Source organism: Danio rerio, chromosome 5 (genome assembly GCF_052040795.2).
Source record: "Danio rerio strain M-AB ecotype USA chromosome 5, GRCz13ab, whole genome shotgun sequence".
Taxonomy (NCBI): Eukaryota; Metazoa; Chordata; class Actinopteri; order Cypriniformes; family Danionidae; genus Danio; species Danio rerio.
In genome coordinates this window covers 56,079,944-56,106,292 of record NC_141025.1, presented here as the reverse complement: position 1 = coordinate 56,106,292, position 26,349 = coordinate 56,079,944, and the positions used below count along the sequence as shown (strand labels likewise).

The window sequence follows — 26,349 nt, the reverse complement described above, 5'->3', positions numbered from 1 at the left end:
CTTGTACCTCCCACTAAGGTAACGCTCATGATACTCTGACAGTTGGGTTTAGGTTTTATATAGGGGTACGTAAGCAGAATGAGCCTGGGTTTGAACTATTTCTTTACATTTTTTAGTATTGCCAAATATCGCAAGCAAAACACTTTAATGCTTACTGTAAAGCATTTCACAATAATTTGTTTTCATTTTGCAACAGTGTGTTCAAAACATATTTTCGAACTAATTGGATTGATCTGTTGCTCAATAATATTTACATAACTAACGGACAGCATTTCAATCATATAACTATGGCCAGACAGAATCTGCGGACATTTTTTGCTATTTCTGTGGGGAAATTTGTGAAAAAAATCTGCCGATTTATGCAGAACAATTTTGGGATTATCATAACTAAAAACTTTATATATGAAACAAAAAGTAATACCTTTTTAAAATGTATTTAAAGTTTACAATTTATATCCAATTAGATCCTGTTTATTTAGTAATCAAAGCAAGTTTCTCATATAATATCTCTACTAAAAGACAGAAAATATTACTGTACAAACTGTATTGTAAACAAATCATATGAATATCTTCATATTAGTCAATAATTAAACTGAAATTAATAAAAAACTGAATAAATATAAATTTACACACATTTACACAAGTAAACAAACAGATTTAGATTCCATGTGGGCCTACATATAACTATTTCAATAAAAAAATTGTTGTTTGAAAGTTGTTAATTGTAACGTTATGTTATAAAAATAATTTATAAATGTCACAGAAATAACAGACTATTTTGAAATGCCTTTTCTGAAATCAAATATGAAATCAGGAAATATTATAAAGCATATCATTTTAGCTGCATTGTTTATTTTGAAAACCAATGACAAAAGAAAAATACAATCAAGTTGTAAAACTGTCACCACTGATTCAGTAAACAATAGATTCTTCATGCAAGACATTGTTGGTTAAATAAATTAAAATAAATACTTAATTAAAATGTATAAATATTTCCCCCACACATTCATCATTTGTGTGAAGTATTAAAGCTGAAGCTGTTAGGCACTTCCAAACTCATTAGCATAAAGACCTAGCATATGTAGCAGACGGCAATATGAACGTGAATGGAATAACTTTAAGATACAGCTAAACCTTTCAACTTGCTGGTGTTTTGAACAGAGATAAGAGCAGCAAAGATGCATATTTCAATCAAAGAAAGCCTCTTTTAAGACACTCTCCTCAAGCATTGTTGAAGTTGCTTCTCCTCAAGTTTCTCCTCAAGACATTTAATAATGACAGGGTCAACTTTGGGATCAAACTTGTTTGCAAACCAATGGCCGTCCTCCAGAAGCCACCGGAGCTCCGCTGCACCATAGATGCAGACACTACGTCTGTGTGTACCAGTGCACTTTGGATACAATCGCTCTTCGAGATAGTTCCATTTAACCAAACGTGTCCTGCTCTTCAGGTCTGACACATCAGGTTCAGATCTTGCTAACTCCCCAGGAACTCCGGGAACTCTTGCCATTGATGCCCAAAAGTGCTCATCGGGAGAATATGTGTCGACTGACCACTGAAGAAAATCCTTCGCCAGTTGATTGTTCATAACATATGTCACAAAATCCCGTGACAAGACAAAGTAAGCACTTCCAACAAACATCTCAATGTTATGCGGCGGTGGGTCTTTAGCAATGGAGGTTTTAACAGGCATCTTCTGGTATTCATACGATACATCTTTCAACTGGTATCTAAACTGAAAGCGTTGCTTTTTTACTTTGCTGGGCCTGCTTGTTTCGAGCATGTTTGCGCCGTTTAGTTTCCGGAGCTCAGTCACCAGCTCATAATTAGACTTCAGTGGAAAGTCTTGACCACACAGATTGATGACATATTTCCATTTGACCTCTGAACTCAGTAAGTCTGAAAGGCAATTGAGATCTGCTTTAAGTCTGGTAATGTGCGCATACTGGACGGATTCGATTTTAGAGGCGATGAAGACATTTGGAAAACAACTCTCCAAGTTCTTCATCGCTGCAATAAAATCCTTTGTGGATTTTTGGTCATAATGAATGCAGTAAATATTCTGAGGTGCATAGATGGCTCGAAGTATCCTTTCCACCATTGCGCTGTTCTTGTGCACCACCAAAGAGTATGCGATTGGAAAGTTACATTCCTCATCAGTGACCAAGACTTCATTGTAGCGCCTTTGTTCGATGTAACTTTTGCAATCCGCAGTGAACGAAGCAATTCTCCCATCATCAACTTCCACAATTTTTTTGCGTCTCATCTCCAGCGATTTGCCAATTTCCACTGGTTCCAGTTCATAAATGGCTGTGCAGTTAATGCCATCCAGTGGCTGAGGTTTGAGAGATCTACGTGTAACTCCATAGGGCTCGATGTAGATACTGTTGTCCATTGAAATCTTTAAGTACACCAGCTTCACCACGACAAACAGTGACACGACAAACACATAGAACTTGCATCTTAACCGGTGTAAGACAGCACATCTTCTCATTCTGTGGGAAAAGTACACAGATAGAAATAGTTAGAAAAAGCAAGAAAAACTCTGGTTCATATCATATAACAGGAAACTTGCCTACCTTGCACACTGCCGGTCTTTTGTTTTGTGTCACTGCCATCAAATGTTTCTCAACATTGCAAAAAATATAAACCTGTGTGACAAAGGAAGAATAATGGGTTACAGAATAAAGTATCTAATAAATACGAAGTCTATTTAATATCTAATAAATAAGTAGTAGTATGCTGAAAAGTTAATACATAACTTTTATCTAAGTATGAGGGTCTAATAAACCATTATTTAAAACTTATATACTTTTGGGGAGGTTTTCATCCACTCTGGGGGTGATTTTGTTTCTTAATTTGGCCATAACTTTTTCTGTGTTTCGGAGAGCGGAATAATTTTTGGTGGCAAATCTTATTTTGACACACATATTGAGAAAATGCTTAGTCTTTTTATTTTATTTATTTATTTTTTTAACTTAACAATACACTCTGGGCCAATTTACTATCCTTTTGTTATGTTCGGGATGAAAACATCTATTATAATAAACTGCTGTGAAAATGCATCAGAAAAAAATATTTTTAAATTTACTTTGCCATAAAAAACACACATAATGTTGTATTTTTAATATAAAAAGTATTTGTGGACTGGATTTTTTGAACCTTTTATCTTGGTCTCAAGTCTTGGACATGTGAAACAAAATTGGCTTTGATGCATTGTTTCTGATTTTCATTTTTTCCCTCCGTAATTTACTGTTGGTGACTGTTTTTGCCTAATTAACTTCCATTATAGCCACTTTTTTTTATTTAAAGCTATGAAGTTAAATAATCTTGCATTTTTGAATGTTGATGGTTTTATCCAGATGGGAAGAGGTAAAACTTGTTGATCATCAGTTGGCACCATTAACCCTTAGATAGGCCTGTTTTTTCTTTCTGGATTTTATATGGAGTACAACAGCAAATTAAAGTGTGTGTACTGTATGTGTCTGAGTGTGTGAGAGTAACCTTTACGCACTTGATGTGTCTGAGAAAATCTGAAAATACATCTCAGCTTTCAGAACTACATGGAGTAAACAAAAACAAAGGCTGTGCATTTATTTATCATGTGTGGTTATGATTAAAGAGTATCAAAGCCAATGTTGTTAATCATTCTTATGTCCAAGACTGTGATAAAAGGTTTTTAAAAAATCCAGTTCACAATTACTTTTTATATCGAAAATGCGTAATTTTGTGCTTTCAATTTTCAACAAATCCGTGACATCATTTATGAAGTTTGTAATTAAAGAATTAAAATCCTGCCATTTTCTAAGCAATTTAGTAGCTTTGATCAGGACTGAGGCTGATTAACAGATTTATGCAAACAATTTGAAAAACATGTTATCTAATGCATTTTTACAACAGTTTAATTCAGTTGACTTTTTATCCCTAACATAACAAAAGGTTAGTCACTGAACATTTGAACAGTGAACAAGGGTTAACGATTAGCTCTCAGTAGCCTAATTATAGGTATCATCAAAATCACTATTTTAACTGAATTATTAGGCTACAAGTGTTAAAACGGCAGCCATGTGGCGCCACGTACATATAAAATATATTAGATACAGTACCTTCATTCAATCTGAAACGTAGGAAAACATTTTACTACTATTTGCAATTCAAAACCAAAATTGAACAGCTTAGTAAAGAGTAAATAGACGACAGCGCGCATTTTAGCGCCTTTTGTCTGCATTTGTATAATCTACTAACATAATACAATGCTACCGAGATACTAACTAAATGTCGTATCGAACTCTAAATGATCTCTTGGATACTTACAACTGCTGTTGAGACTGCGTGGAGTTGCTGCTTCACCGCGCTTCTCTCGAGATGAGTTCAGACTGACTTCACTTTGTGGAGTTTGAGTCAGTCAAGAGATGAGGCGTGGACGTCAGGAAAGTCCTGTCCGCCCACTCCTTTCGGGCTTGTTCCTAAACCCTAGTCTAACTTTGCGTTCGCATGAAACACAAAGTCAAGTGACTCAACATGTTCCTATAACAGATATAAATACATACATAAAAGAAAAGAAAAAAATGTCTATAGAAGATGTTAATAGCTATAATTGCAATAATTATATTAAAAGCGGTGCATGTGGTGATTGCTTTCTTCTCATCTGGTGTAAAAAGAACAACCAAATCCAAAAGTGGAAGCAATTAAAATACATTGGTTTTAATGGTTAAAAATTGATGGCTCTAGTGGTATTTAAAGAGGAAGCCACAACACACACAAACAAAAAGAACTGAAAATATTTTTATTTCCACATCAAGAACTTCATTTACTCATAATAACAAACTTACGAGTAACACTTTTATTTCATCTTATAATCTAAAAAATTTAAACATTAATAGTTTAGAAACTTAAACAGTTATGAAGCTCTAAAGCTTGGGCTACAAAAGCAAATTAGGTTTCGAAGGTCCACTCTTCACTCTGTGCGAATAAATCCCAGTATCTATCCATCACATGGCTTGGATAAAACTCCTCATCTCTGACCAAGTGAATTGACCTGATGTTCATGAAAACACCACATTTGGATGGTTCACTGACACTTTTGGATGGCTCTATTGAACACACACAAACAACATGTAAAAGTGTATTTCAAACTACACTCACAGGCCACTTTATTAGGTACAAATGTCCAATTGCTTGTTAACGCAAATTTTTAATAAGCCAATCACATGGCAGCAACTCAATCCATTTAGGCATGTTGACATCTGCTGCATCAGAATGGGGATGAAAGGTGATTTAAGTGACTTTGAATGTGACATGGTTGTTAGTGCCAGACGGGCTGGTCTGAGTATATCAGAAACTGCTGATCTACAGGGATTTTCAAACAACAACCATCTCTAGGGTTTACAGAGAATGGACTGAAAAAAAGAAAATATGCAGTGAGCAATAGTTCTCTGGGCACAAATGCCTTGTTGATGCCAGAGGTCAAAGGAGAGGGACCAGACTGGTTCCAGCTGATAGAAAGGCAACAGTACCTCAAAAGCCCACTTGTTACAGCTGAGGTTTGCAGGAGAGCATCTCTGAACCCACAACACGTCCAACCTTAAGGCAGATATTCAACAGCAGCAGAAGACCTCTCCTGTCAGCAAAGAACAGGAAACTGAGGCTACAATTGGCACAGGCTCACCAAAATTGGACAATAGTAGATTGGAAAAATGTTGCCTGGGTTGATGAGTCTCGAATTCCGCTGTAACATTCCAATTGTAGCGTCAGAATTTGGCATTAAGAACATGTAGGCATGGATCCATCCTGCCTTGTATCAAAGGATCAAGGTGCTGGTGTAATGGCGTGGGGGATGTTTTCTTGGCACTTTGGGTCCATCCCTTTATGATCAGTGTATCTATCTTTTGATGGGTACTACAAGCAGGATAGCAACCCATGTTATAATAATCATCTCAGACTGGTTTCTTGAACATAAAAATGAGTTCACTGTACTCAAACGGCCTATACAGTCACCATATCTCAATCCAATGGAGCACCTTTGGGATGTGGCAAAACGGGAGATTCACATCATGGATGTGCATCTGACAAATCTACAGCCACTGCGTGATGCTATCATGTCAATATGGACCAAAATCTCAAAGGAATTTTTTCAGTACCTTGTTGAATATATGCCACAAAGGATTAAGGCAGTTCTGAAGGCAAAAGGGGGTCCAACTCGGTACTAGTAAGGTGTACCTAATAAAGTGGCCAGTGAGTGTATTAAACATATATTGTCATTGAAAATAATTGTGTTGTTTTAAAGAAAGGGCAGAAGTTTCTCAAAGAAAGTCAAAGATCAAGCTCACATGTGTTTTATCAATCTTTTAACAAATCTGTGTCATGATTAAATAGAGTAATTAAGAGATCAAATTTGAATGTGTGAAACTAAAACTTTGATCTGTAATCTAAGAGTGTATCATCTAGAGAATGATTGATTGTCTGTGAAACTTGTCCAGTTGGCAAACCTTTTAAAACAGGTTTTGATGAACTGATGTTGGTTGTGCAACATTCAGGCTGTGCTGATCCCTCAGTTGTTTTCTTTGTATTTAAATAACTCCACGGTGACTTTGACTGATACTCAACCTGTCAAGTAAAACAAAAAGGTTACTACCCTAAACCACATCATTAAATGTTCCTCACATAAATTGAAAGGAAAACCTTTATTTTTAAAAGTGTACTTTCCATGTATCACAACTATTATTATTATTATAGATAACAGTTGACTTATACCTTTTTCCAGGCAAAATCTGAGGTGACAGGATCTGAGGACGGATGCTCCAGTACTGATTCAACCCTCTGTTCAAGAAGGGGAAAGACTCTGCCTCTGACATCTCTTATAGATCCATTTTCCAAATAAGAGGCCTTGTGGCTAGAACCCTAAATATGAAAAACTTTATGAAATACACTAAACTATCTTGACAATAACTTAAATGGTTGATGAGGTACCTCAAGTGTCATCTCTAAATGATTATCCCCATGTTGGATGATTCCATCTCTAATAAGGCAGGGCAAGTTGTTGTTGCCACTAAAATCGATCCTTGTTCCTTGTAAACACTGATCTGTTGGGGAGAACAGTAAGTCAACTCACTAAAACATACATTAAACACTGTTTCCATATAAGAAATTAATCAATAAAGGTTTGGAACAACATCTGGGTGAATATATGTCAATTTTTAAGTCAAAATAAGCCATATTTGCTCTTACTCTCTGTCTTCTATTCAAATACTGTTACCTGGCTGCAAGTCTTTTACAGTCAAAAGCTCTTCGGAAGTGTCAGTTGTCTGGTCAGGTTTACGAAAAGGTCCTTTAAATGTCAAAAGCAGCTCTTTCATGCTTTCATCTGCTGCGAGGTCTAATGCACTGTGTCCCAGCATATTCTTGTCATGAGCACTTGAGCCAAACTGAAGGAGAAGCCTCACAATCTATGCATAAAACATCAAGACCATGAGTGCTTTTTAACCGAGTTCACACTGCAGTTTCCTCTGCAAAAAATAGACCAAATAAGTTGTTTGTGCACAGCAATGCAACCCTTAGTTATCTGACCTCTTGTTGGTGTAAATAATGAGTGTGTTTATGTGAAACACAATTTAGCCTTTATTCACTGGGATCGAATCCAGGACTCACTGCTGTACACATTATGTGTACAATGCTTTACCAGGTAAAATACACAAATCCTTAATATTTGTGTGGATGAAAGGGTCAATTGCATGGTGTTATTTAAGCAAACACTTCAATGCTTTGTATTTCAGAAAAGTAAGAAACAATGCATATGTTCATATAGGTTGGAGGAGTGAAAACTCAAAATGTGAATAGGTTGTTTTCACATGATGTCATTAATGTCGCACGAAACTCAGATGGAGGGCAGGAAGTGATACTTTTACATAGGAACTGCTTTCAGAACATCAAAATGCTTGTTTTGTGTTGTTTATAATTGTTTAAATCTGCCAACATGAGAAACGCCAAACAGCTTTTAAAGCTCCAAATGTTTTTGCTCATAAAGGGCATAAAAGTTCAAAACTGACTGAAAAAGGAAAAAAAGGTGGCTTGTAATAAACATTTTCTCAACACATCTATGTGTACAAACTTTTTTTGAATGTGATAATTCATTTGACAGCACTAATAAGATATATATGGTTTATGCACTACCTGACAAAAGTCTTGTCCTATCCAGGTTTTAGGAACAACAAATAACTTGACTTCTAGTTGATCATTTGGTATCAGAATTGGCTTTTATGAAAGGCAAAGGCCCCTAGATTACGCCTATTTTACCAAAATAAAACATGATCATGCCTTGACTTTAAATTATTTAATTAGGAGAGTAAGATTTTACTTTGCTGAGACCAAATTCTTGTCACTTAACAGAAATATAAAGTCATAGTGCAGTGGAAAATAATTAATATTGTGTATGACTCCCAGGAGCCTGGAGGACTGCATCCATACATCTCTGCAATGACAAATAACTTATTAATAAAGTCATCTGGAATGGCAAAGAAAGCGTTCTTGCAGGACTCCCAGAATTCATCAAGATTCTTTGGATTCATCTTCAATGCCTCCTCCATCTTACCCCAGACATGCTCAATAATGTTCATGTCCGGTGACTGTGCTGGCCAATCCTAGAGCACCTTGACCTTCTTTGCTTTCAGGAACTTTGATGTGGAGGCTGAAGTATGAGAAGGAGCGCTATCCTGCTGAAGAATTTGCCCTCCCCTGTGGTTTGTAATGTAATGGGCAGCACAAATGTTTTGAACCCTCAGGCTGTTGATGTTGTCATCCACTCTGCAGATCTCTCGCATGCCTCCATACTAAATGTGACCCCAAACCATGATTTTTCCTTCACCAAACTTGACTGATTTCTATAAGAATCTTGGGTCCATGCGGGTTCCAATAGGTCTTCTGCTGTGTTTGTAATTATTTGTTGCTCTTACACCTGGATCGATGGCAAGACTTTTGTCAGGCAGTATAATGTAGGCCTGTGCATTATGTACTACAAACACCATCACACTATAACTTTTCCTGCCATGTAACCTAATTGCTGCAATGAAATCTTCATCTTGTTTTGCAATAATCCATTTGTTTGCTGTCATTTCGACCAATAAAGTAAACAACCATAACAGTATTATCGAGATGTGTATCGTTGAATGTTTGTTGCTGGTTAAGTTCATGGACCAAACATAAAAGCTACCCTAGTAAGAAAGACGATTGTTATTGTGGAGCAATAATTACAAATTTAATTGTAAACACAATTGTAATACTGTAGGCTATGTGTCCACGCTTTTGTATGCTTTTATCAGTTTTTTTGTCATGCATAAAAAAGTCTGGAAGATAATGAAAAAATATATAGTAATTTATAGTGAATACTATAGTGCTTTAGAAACATAGTAAAGTGTATAATATATAGCATAACTCTTTGTTAATGAATAATATATACAGTATAAACTGTAATAAATACTGTGGTGTATTCTAATGGTGTATAATTAGTGTAGAAAAATGCAGTGGCCTATTGGCCCTATAATTTGTTTATTAATATAGTTAAGTTGTACCAAAGAAACCATATATTTACTAGAACAGTTAGTATAATGGTATTGTGGTTCAAAAACACAGTAGTATTTACTAGTCATTTTTCATGTTTAAAGTATTTAACACCTTGATGGCAAGCAAATATATCTTAATTCGGTAGAAAACGTTCTACATTATATAAATAGCCTATCATGTCCAACATATGTGGTTATTTTCTATGTACATCTCGGTAAGACTTTATAATAACTACACACTATTAAGCATTAGCAAATAGTGAATTAATTATCTGTTAAGCATTAACTCTACATTAATAGATGTTAGTAAGCAGTTTATAATTGCAGCTATTAATGCTGTATTCTTGACTTACAACCACATGTGTAATGTGCTTAATAATTGTACTTTCATACTTTGTTAATGATTTATTTTTCATTACTAAATAAAGTATTGCATTATTTACAAACCAGTTATTTAAGCATAGTTGGTGTTTTTTAAAGATCATTCAGAATGATTTAGTAAATAATTAATAAACTATTGAAATTAACATTTATATATCTTATTATTCAGGCATATATTTACACTTAACTAATGTGTTAATAAATGGTTTATTAACTGAACTTCATCCAGGTTTGTGACCTAATCTAAAGTGAGGACTGTTCATGCTTTACAAATGCCTTATAAATGACAATTAAAAAGTCAGTTAAATTCTAAAAAGGAAAGAAGTACATAAACAACATTATTCATTTCTATTCATACTCTAATCAAACTGTATCGAATGAAAAGTTAATCTGTGCAACCTAATCTAAAATAAAATGTCTGTACAGTTTAAAAATTTCGTCTTTTTATATTGTTAAATTATTATATTATTGTTGTTTTATACAATTTTATGTTGTATTTTGACACTCCTGTTATTCAGCAATGTTTAATATTTTCAATAATTTGACTTTTTAGATAAGATTGCAATGATTATTGTTCACTTGATACCAAACCTTTAATTATCATTTATAAGGGATTTATGAAGCATAAATAGTCCTCACTTTAGATTAGGTCACAAACCTGCATGAGGTTGATTTAATAAAGCATTAATAAAACATACATAGTAACCATTAACATATGCCTGAATAATAAGATGTATAAACCTTGATTTCAACAGTGTATTAATCATTTACTAACTCATTCTGAATGATGGTAAAAACCTCCAACTACTCTTAAATACAACTTGTTTGTAAATAATGCAATACTTCATTTAGTAATGAAAAATAAATCATTAACAAAGTATGAAAGTACAATTATTAAGCACATTACATATGTGGTTGTAAGTCAAGAATACAGCATTTGTAGCTACAGTTGTAAACTGCTTACTAATGTTTATTATTGTAGAGTTAATGCTTAACAAATAATGAATTCACTAGATGCTAATGCTTAATAAATGGTTTATAGTGTGTCGTTATTATAAAGTGTTACTGTAATCTCTTTTGAAATATGGTACAAGTCACAAAAATACCGACTTTCCTCTATCTCTTTCCTCATTCAGTTTTTTACTTCCTGCCCTCCATTTGAATTTTGCAGTCACATGATTGCAAACAACCAATGAAATTGTGATTTTGTGATTGACTGGGGATCAGGTTGACATATTATAGTAAATAACATTATAGTTAATCATTCACTCACTCACTTTCCTTCTGTTCATTTTCTGCTTTATCAGCAGTCACCACAGCATAATGCACCGGAAATTACACTGGCATATGTTGTACACAGCAGATGCCCTTCCAGCAGTAACCCAGCACTGAGAGTACAACCCATAGTATTGGGAAACAGCCACACACTCCCATTCACACACTATGGCCAATTTAGTTTATCCAATTCAAGTATACATCACTCTCTTAGGATTGTGGTGGAAACTGGAGGTATACTAAATTATTGACTAAACATTCTTTACAATAGGTTCTATTAAACTGTAATGACAGCGCTTATTGTGATTATAACAAGACTTACAGGTAGTCAAATTGGCTTTTGAAGAATACAGTGTATGGGATTTCTAGAACTTCGCATCCCCTGATCACTATATTTTAATTATACAGAAACATGTATAATGTACGTAAAATTATGTAAGCACATTAAGACTAATGTAAATAATTGTAAGCCACCACATTAGCAAATGAAGGATTTTGATGTTTACTTATCATTAGAAAATACAAGTGCAACCTCAAAGTGGCCCATATAAACGGCGTCATGTAGTGGGTTACTTCCATCTATCCCTCTGCTGGTCACGTCAGCACCTGCTTCCAAGAGCTGCTTCACCACATCTATTAAACCTCTGGAACAGGCCTCGTGAAGGGCAGTCCATCCTGCCCAAGAAGTCATTGAAGAGATTATATGGCAATAATGCAGATATATACAGTATACACTACTAGTCAAATGTTTGAGGTCAGTAGGATTTTTAAATGTTTTAAAATAAGCTGATCCAGCACACCAATGCTGCATTTATTTGATCAAAAATACAATAGAAATTGTAAACTTATAAAATGTTATTGCACTATAAAATAACTGTTCAAAAGTAGTTTAGAATTTAATTTAATTATTTATTCCAGCTAATTTAATGATGAACTGTCAGCTTTATTACTCCAGTCTCATGATCCTTCAAAATGCATTCTAATATTAATTATTATTATCATTATCATTATTATAGTAGTAAGTAAGAGGAATAATTACTGGAGTAATAATTTTATTTGAAACTACATACAACAAGAAAGCAGATATATATTAAGGGTGTAAGGGATCACAGTTGATTCGTGATTTGTACGGATCACAACCCACAGTTCAGAACACATGTGACTCGCGGATTAATACTTTTTTTTTTTTTACGTTGATTAATCCTAAATTTGTAACGATCGGCGAGAGATTGTCTCTCGCATCATTCAAATCACATATATGAAAGCATTTCGGCTTTCCTGTAAAATATAATGATGATGGAAGAGTTTGTGGCAGGTCATTGGTGATGTGGTGGGTTTCTTAGGTTATTAAAGGTGATTTCTGTCACTACTTGTTTAGCCTGCATTAATGCATTTAGTATAAGCTGCACGATTAATCATTAAAAGATCGTGACCTCAACACCCACGCAACAAATTATAAATGATGGTGATTTGCATATGTTTATTATTTCTTCGAATTGCTGCATTTAAATCTGTGCTTGAAAAACGCAAAAATCAAGAAAGAGATTCAGTCTTGAGTTAGTTATGAAGTTACGAACAGTAAAATAACACAGAAGTACTGGGATAACAGTTTATAGTTTAGATAAAACCACTGATGTTTATAGTAAAGATTAAAATCACTTCATATGCATTTAATGCTCAAAAATTAAAGTTGTAGACAGCAATTATATTTTTTAACCAATAAGTGGTGACAACCAGCCATCAAAAATATGCCACTGTATAATTCTTCAAAAATGCCACATCTAGCAATGAAACATGACGTTTTATGAGTGAATGACGGAATCATTTATTAAAAATGAGACTAAAAATAAATATGGGTTGTACAAATTCTAATATTAGATTTCTACATTTAGGGTTATCAGCAACAATATATTAGTGGTGTAACAGATATAAATATATATAACAAATATTTTACCTACCTGCATTATCTGGTGCATTAACATTGCTCCCAGCTTCAATCAAGTCTTTGACCATTTGCAGGTCTCCTCTTTTGCATGCCCGGTGAAGGTAAGTCTCCCCTAAGCCGTTTTTCTTGTGAAGAACAGTCTGAGAAATCTTAAAAGGCTTCTTTGATGCTGTTGAAAGGTAACAATAAACATACATAAAAAATGTCAAAATCAGTGATGTCCAAGCCAGATCCTGGAGGGTCACTGTCCTTTGTTTTATCTCCAAATCTAATAAAGCACACCCAAACAAGTCCATCAAGATCTGTTGTGTTATCAGTTAACTCTCCAGGACACTGGCCTTGCAGGAACAGGACTGGACATCCTTGTTCTATGTAGTGCTTATAAATTTTAAAGTCTGCATGAACCGAAGTTGCTACAGAATTGTATTTATGTATGATGACATTTTTCCAATGGTCTAAATGCACAAGGACTTTTAATTTCAATCAGCCAGCCCCTGGGCTTCCGGTTGTCATTCCATATAAAATTGCTGTGTTTAAGATCTTATTTCTTTAAAAAATCTTCACTGCCTGGCTATGATACGATATAAAGTGGGTATCAGACCAAAGTAGTAGCACTTCTTTAAATTCTATTTTTCCATGCCATGTTTTTAAAATATGAAAAGTAATTTTACTCCAGTATTTTAAAAGGAGTTTTTGCGCTAGCCTGCTGCTAATGATAATCCCTGCATTTATATATTCTTTTTGTCTCTTTTTGCACAACCAAATGGATGATTACGTCTGTTTAACTGATTGTATTTGAATCACATTACAACATCAACGATGTAAAAAGAACCTTATGAGATTGAAAATAGTCACATAAAGCTTTCACTGGAAGTTCATTGGCTGAAAAACACTAGCTGTGCATAGAGCTCATTGAAATTAAATATTGAGAGTTGGCAGGGGCGGGTTTCAGGCCTGCCTCTTATCTTTCACTTGCAATAAACTAAAGCTTGGAAGGGCAATAAGCATGAAACTGTCAAACTGACATCAGAGACAGACCAGAGGGGAAGCTGATGGTCACATTTTGATTGACCAAAACAAACATTTTTTTTTTTCAGTGAATTATCTTGCACAGCTTAATTGTTCACCTTAAAACTAGCAATGTTTAGCAAATCAAATCCTAACTTATGATTACATGCAGACTTTAAGATGAACCCCAACAAATCACCTTGTTTTGATGCATCTGGGCCAGCTGTTCTGTTCACCAAGTCTTGTTTTTTTTGCTTTTTCCCACTTTTCTTTTTCCCAGTAGGCCTACTGCTTATCCCGCCGAGAGCTACGTGTGGATCAGGTTTTGAACTTGCTGCTTCTTCATTGCACTCCAGTGAAGGACGTGCACAGAAGTCATCCAGTAAAACACTCGCTGAGGTCACTGTGTATGTTGGTTCCTTTTCATCAAGCCTCTCCTCAGAACCGGAGACCTTACGTAGAGTTGATTTGATGGCTACACCCTGATTGTCAGTAGCGTTGGGCCATTCCACAACAGTGCAGTCTGAATCAGCTGAGTTTTGTAATGCCTTTTCTTCAACAACAATACAGGAATTTCCTGGATGACCATAATCTACTTTGGCATAGCAAAGCACTGGTGAAACAGAACACGTAACATCACTCACTAGCTCATTAACTGCCCCCAAGCAAGAAGAATGTGATCCCACTTCTAGGGCACCTTTGTGGTCTGTTGCATTTATGTCACCAACTAGTCTTTCACCATCTATAGTACTATGCACCGCAGCACAGCTCTGACTAGCTGGGTTTGTTATCTCTACCACCCCCTGTTGGTTATCAGTAATGACCATGCCTGGTTCTTCATCCTTGTTTAGGAACAGAGTTTTAGGAGATTGCAGTTCTGGAGTGGTCATTTGTGTTAAGTTGTTATGTGGAATGTCTACACAGGTTTCTAACCAGTCAGATAGACTTTGGAGAGACTCAATGGCAAGGCTGGTTGATGGCATAAATGCTTCTTTTGATGTCTCTGTGTCTGCTAGTTTTTTGTTGGTTTTGACTAATGGTTCATTATTTTCTGAACACTCTAGACTGCATGCTGATCCATGATTATGGATTATGCCCATAAGCAGGGATAATGAACCAGGACTGCTAGAATCAAGTTGTTCCTCCTTCGATAACGGCGATTCCACGACTGGTTCAGACGGGTGTACATCAGCCTCCCCCTTGAATGTCTCTTGTAAACATGAGTCAATTAGCTCATTTAAATGAGGAGGCAGCAGAGAAATGCTACATTCTTGACTGCAGTCAGAAATGCACATGGTTTCCGATGGTATATTTTGGTGAACATCAACAGCTGGCTGTTTGTCAATGTGTTCATCTTCATTCTCTTTACACGAGGGGCCATCTGCATCATTTCTCATTTCAGAATCAATAGAAGGAAGGTTTATATCAAAGTTGAGCAAGTACTCCAAAAAATCCTTCTCTGCTTGATCGTTATGCTTTTTTCTTTTGATTTTCTTCATAGCCATGGCTGAGTGTCCATCTACCTCACTATCATTCTCGTAATTGTTTTGGTTTTCTTCTGATGCCCTCTTCTCTGCTGATGTGGCTTTAGCAGAGCAAACTCTCCATGAATCTCCACTTGTGCTCTGACTTGGCTTCTCCTTATCAGTAATCTAAAGGGCCATGAAATAAAAATGCAGAGGAGTTTATATTACAATGCAAAATTCATAGCGCAGACACCAAGAGTTTGGTTTAAAAGATGCCACTCACTGTATAGTTGTGTTCACAGAGAAATTGTGAGCTTGTCTCTTCAGCCAATGAACTGGCAGTATTCATCAGGGTTTCACCAGGCTCCACTAAAAGTCATAAATAGAAACAAATATAGATAGATTGAAGGCCAAAGGCAACCCCCCTCATCCTACTAACAAAATCAATACTTTTATGACCACTCGGTTAGATTACTGTAATGCACTATATGTAGGCAGTACTGTAGCTGGTCAGCTATTGCCTGTTTGCAAATGGTGCAAAATGCTGCAGTACACCTGTTAACCGTTCCTCGCAAATATGACCACATTTCCCCTTGTGTTAGCTTCACTTCATTGCTTGCCAGTTCATTTTAGAATACAGTTTGGGATTCTTTTATTTGTTTGTAAATCTCTAAATGGTCTTGCCCCACCTTATATCTCTGAGCTGTAAAGTTGTAACAGATCACTGTTAATCCATGATGCGTACGGATCACAACCCAGTTTGGATCGCACGTGACCCACAGATTAAAATATATTTTTTTAATTCATACGTTAATGCAACATTTATAACAATTGCAGAGATCGCCACTCGCGTCAATAAAAATCACATGTATGAAATCATTTTTGCTTCCTTGTAAAATATAAAGATGACGGAAAATGTTGTGGTGGCACATACCTAAATACTTTCTTAGGCTATTAATTAAAGGTGTTTCCTGTCACTGTTTGTTTAGCCTACATTAATGCATTCATTGTAAAGCTGCACAATTAAACATTGAAAGATCGTGATCTCAATTCAAACCCACGCAACATGACTGATAAATTATTTGCATATGTTTATTAATCCTTCGAAGTGCTGGATTTAAATGTGCGTTTGATCAAGAGACATTTACTTTTTACTTTTTCAGTTAGTTACAAACAAATAACAGAAGTACTGGGATAATTGGTTATAGTTCAGATATAAACACTGATGTTTATGGTAAGGATTAAAATGACAGGGATTTAATGGGATTTGATGCTGGTGATTGTATAAATTACATTGTGTAACCAATGGGTGGCCACAAACTACCATCAAAATTATGTCACTGAATAAGTTTTCAGAAATGATCCAACTATGAAACATGAAGTTTTATGTATGAATTGGTGAATTATCAATTGAAAATTACTATGTTGTATAATATTTCTATATTTATCATTATCAGCAACAGTGGCAAAGATGATTTTTCGTATTGAATATTTTCCTTTTTTTCAGCTGGTTCTTTCTTGATTTTTATTAAAACTACAGGTTCTTAGCCACATTAGTCAAAACCAATAGTTTCTGCAGTAATATCTTTTGTTTAAATGGAAAGCAAATGACATTTGTCTCCTCCCTTTTTTTCTGATTAGAAAAATGGTCCGATCCGTGACTCTAAAACCGTAGTGTGATCCGAACCGTAAGATTTGTGATCCGTTGAACCACTAACCACTATTGAGCTGATACACCCCTATTAGCTGACTCATTCTTTCAGGTCAGCTGTTCAGCTTCTCCTGATTGTGCCAAAAAAACACATAAGTTAGAGGTGACTGTGCTTTCGCTGTGGTACTGTAGGTCCTAGACCAGGGGTGGCCAACCCTGTTCCTGGAGAGCCACCTTCCTGCAGACTTCAGTTGCAACACATATGAAACACACCTGCCTGTAATTATCACGTGGTGTTCAGGTCCTAATTAATTGGTTCAGGTGTGTTTGATATGGGTAGCAACTGAAATCTGCAAGAAGGTGCTCTCCAGGAACAGGGTTGGCCACCCGTCCTAGACTTTAGACTGATTTGGCACTCCCCAGTAGACAGGCCTTTTCCGTGTTCTCATTTAAATCAGCTCTTAAAACTCTGTTTTTGCATTGGCATTTGACACTGATCTTAATATCTGGTTATTTAACATTTTTTTGTGCATTTTTAGATAGTTTGGCTATAGAGGTCTGCATTCCCGCGGCTGTCCCGCGGGCGCCGCGGGACCCGACCAGATTTCTACGGCGCGGGTAAAAATTTTCGAATAAATCACGGGAGCGGTCGGTAACGGGTTTAATTTGGGAAAGGAGCGGGCTGTCTAGCAATATCGCTCCCGACTCCCGAGTGAGCACGCGTATGTATGTGTGTAAATGAAATAGCGCGATGCTGTGTTTAGCTTGTTTGTTGCAGTGTGTGTGTGTATGTATGCGCACACGCGAATGAGAGATGTGTGTGTGTGTGAGTGTGTGCGCACGCGCGAATGAGAGATAGAGAGCTTTGCCTCATTGCCTGTGTTTGTGCTTGGTGCTTATGAGTGTGTGTTAGAGGGCGCGCGCGCGAATGAGAGAGAAAGCTTTGTCTGTGTGTGTGTGCTTGGTGCTGTGCGTGTGTGTTTATACAGACAGCTTGTTATAGGCTGTCTGGACTGTATAACTGGGTGATTTTTCGGTTTTGTTCTCTCCCCGCTCTTTAGCGGGATCGGGCGCGGCGGATAGAAAACGGGGCGGGTCGGGCAGCGGGACATCAAATGCTTAATATAAGCGGGAGCGGTCAGGTTCCGGCTAAAACCTGGCGGGTGCGGGCGGGATTCAAAATTTAGTCCCGCGCAGATCTCTATTTGGCTATATTTTATCTTGTATTTTATACACTATTATACTTATTTTGTTGTACGATTGTTGTACAGCACTTTGGCTCACTTTTGTGTTTGTAAAGTGGTCTACAAATAAATCTTGACTTCCGAGCAGGCACACAACACCATAAGACGTAAATATTAGGTTCGATTTAGGTCATGATGTCAGTTGACCAAAATTTAATGTCTAGCCAGCGTCTAAGTGCATCGTTATTTTGACATTCAAAACGACATTAAATTATGTTATTTGGTTGATTTTAGGTTGTGTTGAAAAGTAACCAAAATCCAATGTCGTATAGATGTCATAGTGGTAACCACACAACTTCAAGGTGTAACATGATTAGATGTTGATATTTGGTTGATTTTAGGTTGGACGTTGAAGTGATGTTGGGTTCTGACGTTAACCCGATTTTCATTTCCAAACAAAATCCAACATCCTCACGATGTTGGGGTCAATTGGGGTTACAACATCAATAAGACGTCATGTTGACGTCCTGTGCCTGCAGAGTAGGGTTGGGCCGAAAGACGATGTCATCGTCCATCACCGATGGGCAATAGACAACACGATGCTGAGCCGGCATCCCCGATCCTCCGCTCCGTCCCACTCGCAAACCCGCTTGTGAAAAACACACATTTAGGCCCCGTTTACACTAATAAAATGCCATTTTAGAGTGAAAATGATCCACATCCACACCGTGTTTTACCTAGCATTTCTGAACAGCCCTCCGTCCGCTGAAAACGCACATCACGTGACCACACACACACACTGTCATTTGCTCGTTTGAGTGAGCTCCAGAGAGCAGTGCATGTCGGACAGTTTATCAGCGATTTACCGCTGGATCTCGTCTCACTATAGTTGTTAAATGTGATATTTAATTAATCTTGTCTCTATCTAACGACTTCACTCTTTTGAATCTATCAGGTAACGTGTCACTGCATCAGTACACTGCTTCAGTCTTATACTTTCATGCTTATACTTGGTAATTTTAGTAAAAACCTATTTTACCGACCAAAGTGATTGACAGTTGGTCATTTGTGTGCAACTTGTCTTTATTTATTTATGATTTGTTTATGGGCAAAACAAAGACCATGCAGGTCAGGTAGTTGAAAGGGTAGGCTACAAATAATTAATTTGTTATGAATTAATAATTCATAAATAATGAATTTACCTCCGCCTATGATGACGATGCCATCGTCCATCGTGATGTTTCACATTAGACATCGTACAATGCCAAATTGGTCGACAACGCCCAACCCTACTGCAGGCTTGACTTGACTTGAAAATAACACTTGAACAATGTGGTTTTTGTGTTTAGACAACAATTTTCATGAGACAATTGTGTGATCTAATGTCTTTATTCTGGAAAATCAATACAAACATTTTAATTTAATAATTTGCCAACAAAGGAAACCCCAGTAAATGTGTTATTATCCATTTTAAATGGCATACTTGTATAACTGTTTACACTTTATATAACTTTTATACATCACATAACAAATTACAAAACAAATGCAATAATCCAATCAGTGTCTGAACTTTGGTTGCACATTTACTTTATATTTATTACTGTAGCTGCGCTTTTAATGTGCAAAAAACATTTTGAACATTTAACAGATGTCAGACGCATTTCTTAACTGACTGCTGAAGGTGATGATGTCACTTCCATCAAAACAATTACATAAAAGAACAAATAATGAGACAAAATATGTAATAAGAGAACTCACTTACAGAAAATAATCCAACATTTAAAATAAAATTTTAGCTTGAAGAACTTATCCGATATTAGTAGCAGAGAAATCTTGAGTGGCATATAGAGTCCAGGGTTGTGGTGATGATGAACGATCTTCAATATAATCCATTGTAAGTTCGCTGTCTGGGCAGCTTGAGGTGTCTGATCCCTCACTCTCCTGATCCTGAAGCAGTAAGGAACCTTGACTACTAAAGTCCTGTTCTTGGTTTCTCACAAAAAGCTCATTGGTGCTGGTCTGAGCTGATGGTTCCACTGCAAAATGAAAACACATAATAATCACATTTGAGTTGAGCCTCACAATCTAACTCACACCTTATTATAAGCATAAACCAATCAATTCCACAATTTCTTTATTTAACCAACAGCACAAAAACCATGAAATCAGTTTCAAAATAATTAGTTACAATTTTGCGATGAGAAAGTAAGGGCTTAATTTTCATTTTTAGATAATTCAATTATAGTTACTTATACTTGGCTTAAATACTGTACATGAAATGAACTCTTTTATATAAATCAATTAAAATATCAGAGTAATCCATTGGTTCCATGTGAGGTCAAACAGTGGTGCGGCTGCCATTTTGTGATGGCAAACTGTACTATGCTTTCAGTCTGCTGTGGTGCTGAAATAGTAGAATCATGTTATATTTAGCGACGCTTCAATCAGGATTTTTGCAGCCGATACTGAGTACCGATTTCTTGTCATGGTGATCGCCTATACAGAGTACATATTCTAATGCTTTCCCTCTAAATATGATATTTAAGTTGAGATCTCGCCTAACCTAAGTGTATAAATTAAGAATGCTGCATATAATCCCTTTAACACGTCTCTTATAACCATTTAGGTGTGAACGTGTAATGGTCAAAAGCAGCTTTACAGAAAATATTATGAAACAGATAGAAAAATTGGTAACAAAGATTACAATCACTCCGTTCGTGTAACAGTAGCTCAAAACATGGTTAATACAATGGTTGCACTTGCAACAAAGAGACCATCACTCACGCAAGTCAATAAACTGTATGAACAGGTCACACCGCATCGATTGGTGTACATGTGTGCCTTTCTCTGCTTGTAAACTCCTAAACAAACACCTGTGATCGGTTCATGAGATCAGCCAGATCGGTGAGTACTGATCGAGTCATTAAATGTGATTATCAGCCAATAACGATCTTCGGTTGATTGATCGGGGCATCTATAGTTATGTTGCTTCATGAGCGCCAGTAAAAACTACTTTTCATGTACCCTGATGTAATTGATAACTCACGCTTTACCAACAGGCTATCCAGTAATCATGCTTGTGTTACTCAACTCTCGATAAAATCCTTTGTGGAAACAGCATAAACCGCACCAGTTGACTTTCTTTGAATAGTCTTTATATTCTTACACAACAATTGCCAAAACAGTAAACAGGCCCTTTTTGAAAATAATGGTAAATTCGTTACAGCAATTTTCTGGAAAAAGAAGTTTTAACAATACTGGTAATTTGCCAGAATGCTGCTCTGTGTGAACACAGAAGAAAAAACTGCCGGAAAGAGAGTTCACGATTAAAATGCGCTGACGTGAGACGTCTACTTCAGCCAATCCGAACATTTAAACGCATTCACATCCATCCTGTTTATAAAAATAAAAGTCTTTCAATATTTTTCCAGACACATTTAGCTGCTGGGTGTTAGTCAGATATCGTTTCTATGTTTCTTCTTAATGCCAACTGTGTAAAAAAGTATCGATAAAATGCTTATGATAAACCGCTGTTTGTTTACCTTGTCCTAAAGTTCGGGGCCACAGCAAACAGAAGTAAAGTTGTGACAGGCACGTCACAGATTTGAAGGAACAAAACAGTTTGAGGTATCATCAGAAGCATCATAAGCAGGGAACACTTGGAGTTGCATTGTGTTGTTTAAATGCTCCTTTTTTGTTTCCTATTTTATGAACAGTTTATTAAGATAAAAATGCATATGCTTAAGAAAGAAGCTGGTAAATGTGTTCATTATAATATATATATATACAGTTGAAGTCAGAATTATTAGCCCCCCTGAATTACCAGCCCCACTGTTTATTTTTTTCCTCCATTTCTGTTTAACGGAAAGGAGATTTTTTCAACACATTTCTAAACAAAGTAGTTTTAATAATTCATTTATAATAACAGATTTATTTTATCTTTGCCATGATGACAGTACGTAATATTTGAGTAGATATTTTTCAAGACACTTCTATACAGCTTAAAGTGACATTTAAAGGCTTACCTAGGATATTTAGGTTAACTAGGCAGGTTAGGGTAATTAGACAAGTCATTGTTTAACGATAGTTTGCTCTGTAGAGTATCAAAAACAAAAAGGCTTAAAGGGGCTAATAGTTTTGTCCTTAAAATGGTGTTTAAAATATTTAAGACTTCAACTGTTCATTTATTTTCTTGACAGCTTCGTCCCTTTATTAATTTGGGGTCACCACAACGGAATGAACCGCCAACATATCCAGCTTGTTTTTACGCAGATGTCCGAGATGAGCCGAGGCTCGAACCAGCGACCTTCTTGCTGTGAGGCGACAGCATTACCTACTGCGCAACTGCTTCGCCGACTTCAACAGTACATATATAAATATTAATGTACCTTATAATTTTTTTTAAACAAAATTTTTTTATATTTGGCCAATAATCGCAAACGCTTAAAAAGAAATAAAATGTTTATAAAATGTAGGTCAATATATATGACATGTATAAAATAAGTCTCAATTTATTAATTTATTGTTTAGATTTTAAGCGTTTCTTTAAACAAGACTGAAAGGTTTGTTTGGCTCAAATTTAAAGAATTTAGAATTTAATTTATATTGCCTTTAAATTCAGATTTATGTGGATTTTTACATTTTTAATTATCTAAAAGTGTTTTTTAAAGATTTACATTTTTTTTAATTAAATCACTTATTGAGTAACTAAGTTACTTTTTAACAAAGTTAAGAGAAAGAAATGTACAAATGTAATTTGCAAAAATACAATTGTAAGTTATATATATATATTTGTTCAAGTATCTTACTCAACACTAACAACAACCTATGTTTATTTCACCATCTGGTAACTGCTGGCATCATCACATTGATTAGATGACACGCTATCATTTACTGCTGTTAAATTTAGCATGAGCCATATCTAGTTCCCGCAACCATTGACTAAAGTAGTGGAGAACCTTTGAAAGTGGTTTGAAACGTTATAGAAGGCTCACAGTTTGGTTGTTCTCTGCTTGGACCAGGTACGGGTTCAGCTGCACTACACTGCACACTGCCTTCATGCATACTCTCATCAGCAGTTCTTTTTGACTTTTGAAGAGGAGGTCTTGTGTCCTCAAAGTTGAATGAAACAAAAGTAACAGATTAGTAATCAGATCATGTAATGAAGCCAGATTCAGTGACGGCAGATATTTTATCCAATGATGCATGACACCTAACTTACTCTGATAGGGTTCTGGTTGCAGCTTTGATCCACACTTGGATTGACACCAGAATCAGCGGTCCTTGGTGAATTGTCAGCTATTCCAAAATACAGGAAAATAAAATGTTTACAATTTTAAACAGATAAAGTTCACCCCAAAAATCTACATTACTTATCATTTATTTAAGTGGTTCAAAAGTACAATGTCTCTCTTGTGTTTTTTTTCTTCAAACAAGATTGTCTAAAGGATATTGGAAAAAACAGAAATTAGCTACACTCACCGGTTGCTTTATTAAGTACACCTTACTAATACCAGCTTGGACCCACTTTTGCCTTCAGAACTGTCTTAATCTGTCTTACAGTGTTCAAGATTCTTTTGAAAACCTTGATCTTATGAGGGTTGGAGCAAAACTACAGCTATGCTCTATTGGATTGAGCTCTGGTGACTGTGGAGACCCTCTGAGTTCAGTGAACTTATTGTCTTGTTCAAGAAACCAGTCTGAGATGTTTCGCGCTTTATGACATGGCGTGTAATCCTGCTGGAAGTAGCCATCAGAAGATGGGTACACTGTGGTCATAAAGGGATGGACATGGTCAGCAACAATCCTCAGGTAGGCTGTGGCATTGACACGATGCTTAATTGATACTATTGGGCCCAAAGTGTGGCAAGAAAATATCACCACAACATTACACCACCACCAGCATCCTGAACCTTTAATACAAGGCAGGATAAATCATTGATACCATGATGCCAAATTCTGACCCTACCATCCCAGTGTTGCAGCAGAAATTATAAATCATCAGTCCAGGCAACGTTTTTTTCAATCATCTTTTGTCCAATTTTGGTGAGCCTGTGTGAATTGTAGCCTCAGTTTGCTGTTTTTAGTTGACAGTGTGGTCTTCTGCTGCTGTAGCCCATCTGCCTCAAGGTTGGAGGTGTTGTGCATTCAGAGATGCTCTTCTGCAGACCTTGGTTGTATTGACTGGTTATTTGAGTTATTTTTGCCTTTCTATTAGCTGGAACCACTCTGGCCATACTCCTCTGACCTCTGGCATTAACAAGGCATCTGTGCCCACAGAACTGTTGCTTACTGGACATTTTCTCTTTTTAGGACCATTCTCTGTAAACCCTTAGAGATGGTTGTGTGTGAAAATCACAGTAGATCAGCAGTTTCTGAAATACTCAAATCAGCCTGTCTGACACCAACGACCATGCCACGTTCAAAGTCACTTAAATCATCTTTCTTTCCCATTCTGATGCTCATTTTGAACTGCAGCTGATCGTCTTGACCATGGCAGCGTCCAAAAAAACATACTTCCATACTATGGCATACTATGGCGGGTGAGTGTATGTTTCCATCCAAATATACATATTAAGATTTATGAGCAATACTGGAATATCAGATAACAAATTTAAGAATGTTGCACCATTTTACTTCCTGATGAGCTGGAGGCAATTATCAAAAAGATAATTAGGCTTTGCTGTGGTTGGAAGCCTCTGTGGGCCTTTTTCTCCTAACTTGCACCCCGGAAGATGAAGAAGAAATTCAACCAGCGTTTTACACAGTAATGTTTTATGAATGTATTAAAATGTGGTCAGTCCATTAGTTTGTCCATTAATGCGTACCATCTTGCACATTTTTGTCATCATAATATTGTGAAAAATACAAAATCTCATGACTTTTTTTGATGTGCATTTTTTTAAAGTTTTTTCTGTTTTTATGCGCATTGTCACAATTTATGCACATCTTTTTCATTAAACATTTTAACATGTGATTCGTAAATGCATTTGAATAGGCAGATGGAAACAGCTATTGACATCTATAGTAAAAACCAAAAGTCAATGGCTGCTTACATTCTTTAGCATATCCTGCTTCATGTTTAACAGAAAAAAGAAACTCAAACAAGTTTGAACCAAGTCACGAATGGGTAAATTTTAGGAAGCAGCTCTGGACAGGGTACATTCCTCATCTATATGCGCATTTCACTGCCTCATTTAGTGTAAAGTGGTTCACCGAGTACACTGGTTGAAATGTAGGCTCGCACAGATCAACCCTACTAATGATCCGGACAGTGATAAGTGTCTTTCGGGTTTAGGCATTTTAACCCATATGTTCTGGACATGCCCAGCTCTTTCCTCATTTTGGGGTTCAGTATTTCTCTCTCCTTTAGCTATTACTTCTATAGATATAGCACCATCTCCTATTATTGGCTTGTTTGGAGTGAAGCCTGATAATTATACATCCCCCACTTACTTTTTAAACTTTGTGGCCTTTCTTATTTGCTTGCTAGGCGTGTCATTTTATTAAACTGGAAGAGCCCCCAGCCACCTTTGCATGTACGGTGGCTGAAAGACGTTTTGTACTTTGTGAAAGATTAGATTAGATACTCTCTTCAAAGACATAACAGAACATTTGTTAAAATTTGAAAGCCTTTTTTATGATAAAACTCTCCAGCTGGCACTAGACTGATCACCCTTTCTAGCTCTTGACAATAATAATACATCAGTCTGTAATCTTTCATTACTTAAATTGTAACATTGAGATTGTTGCAAAAATGTAGAGATCTGCCACTCAATTAGTTGTGTAATTGGGTTTTATTTTATTTTCACTAATCTTTTAGTTTAATTTTATTATTATTATTTCTATAAGGGTTGTTTGGTATGTTTGCAAAATGTAAAAATGT

At 36.2% G+C, this 26,349-nt stretch overlaps 2 protein-coding genes across 7 annotated transcripts in view; both read right to left on the bottom strand.

Moving 5' to 3' along the window:
• Positions 1-835: 835 nt before the first annotated feature.
• Positions 836-4,371, bottom strand: gcnt4a (glucosaminyl (N-acetyl) transferase 4a). The gene is given in 3 exon segments (NM_201583.3): positions 836-2,495; positions 2,580-2,651; positions 4,315-4,371. A coding segment is annotated over 1 exon segment (1,287 nt). The 5' UTR covers position 2,495; positions 2,580-2,651; positions 4,315-4,371; the 3' UTR covers positions 836-1,207.
• Positions 4,372-4,769: 398 nt separating this feature from the next.
• The window catches only part of ankrd31 (ankyrin repeat domain 31), a 31,249-nt gene continuing 9,669 nt past the window's right edge, over positions 4,770-26,349 (bottom strand). For 2 of the 6 annotated variants that reach the window (NM_001442768.1, NM_001442769.1), the window contains 9 exon segments: positions 4,770-5,093; positions 6,489-6,606; positions 6,754-6,900; positions 6,970-7,082; positions 7,256-7,445; positions 11,743-11,885; positions 13,169-13,324; positions 14,363-15,815; positions 15,913-15,998. In NM_001442768.1, coding sequence (NP_001429697.1) covers positions 4,936-5,093; positions 6,489-6,606; positions 6,754-6,900; positions 6,970-7,082; positions 7,256-7,445; positions 11,743-11,885; positions 13,169-13,324; positions 14,363-15,815; positions 15,913-15,998 — 2,564 coding nt within the window. In that variant the 3' untranslated portion in view covers positions 4,770-4,935. 6 annotated transcript variants of the gene reach the window in all.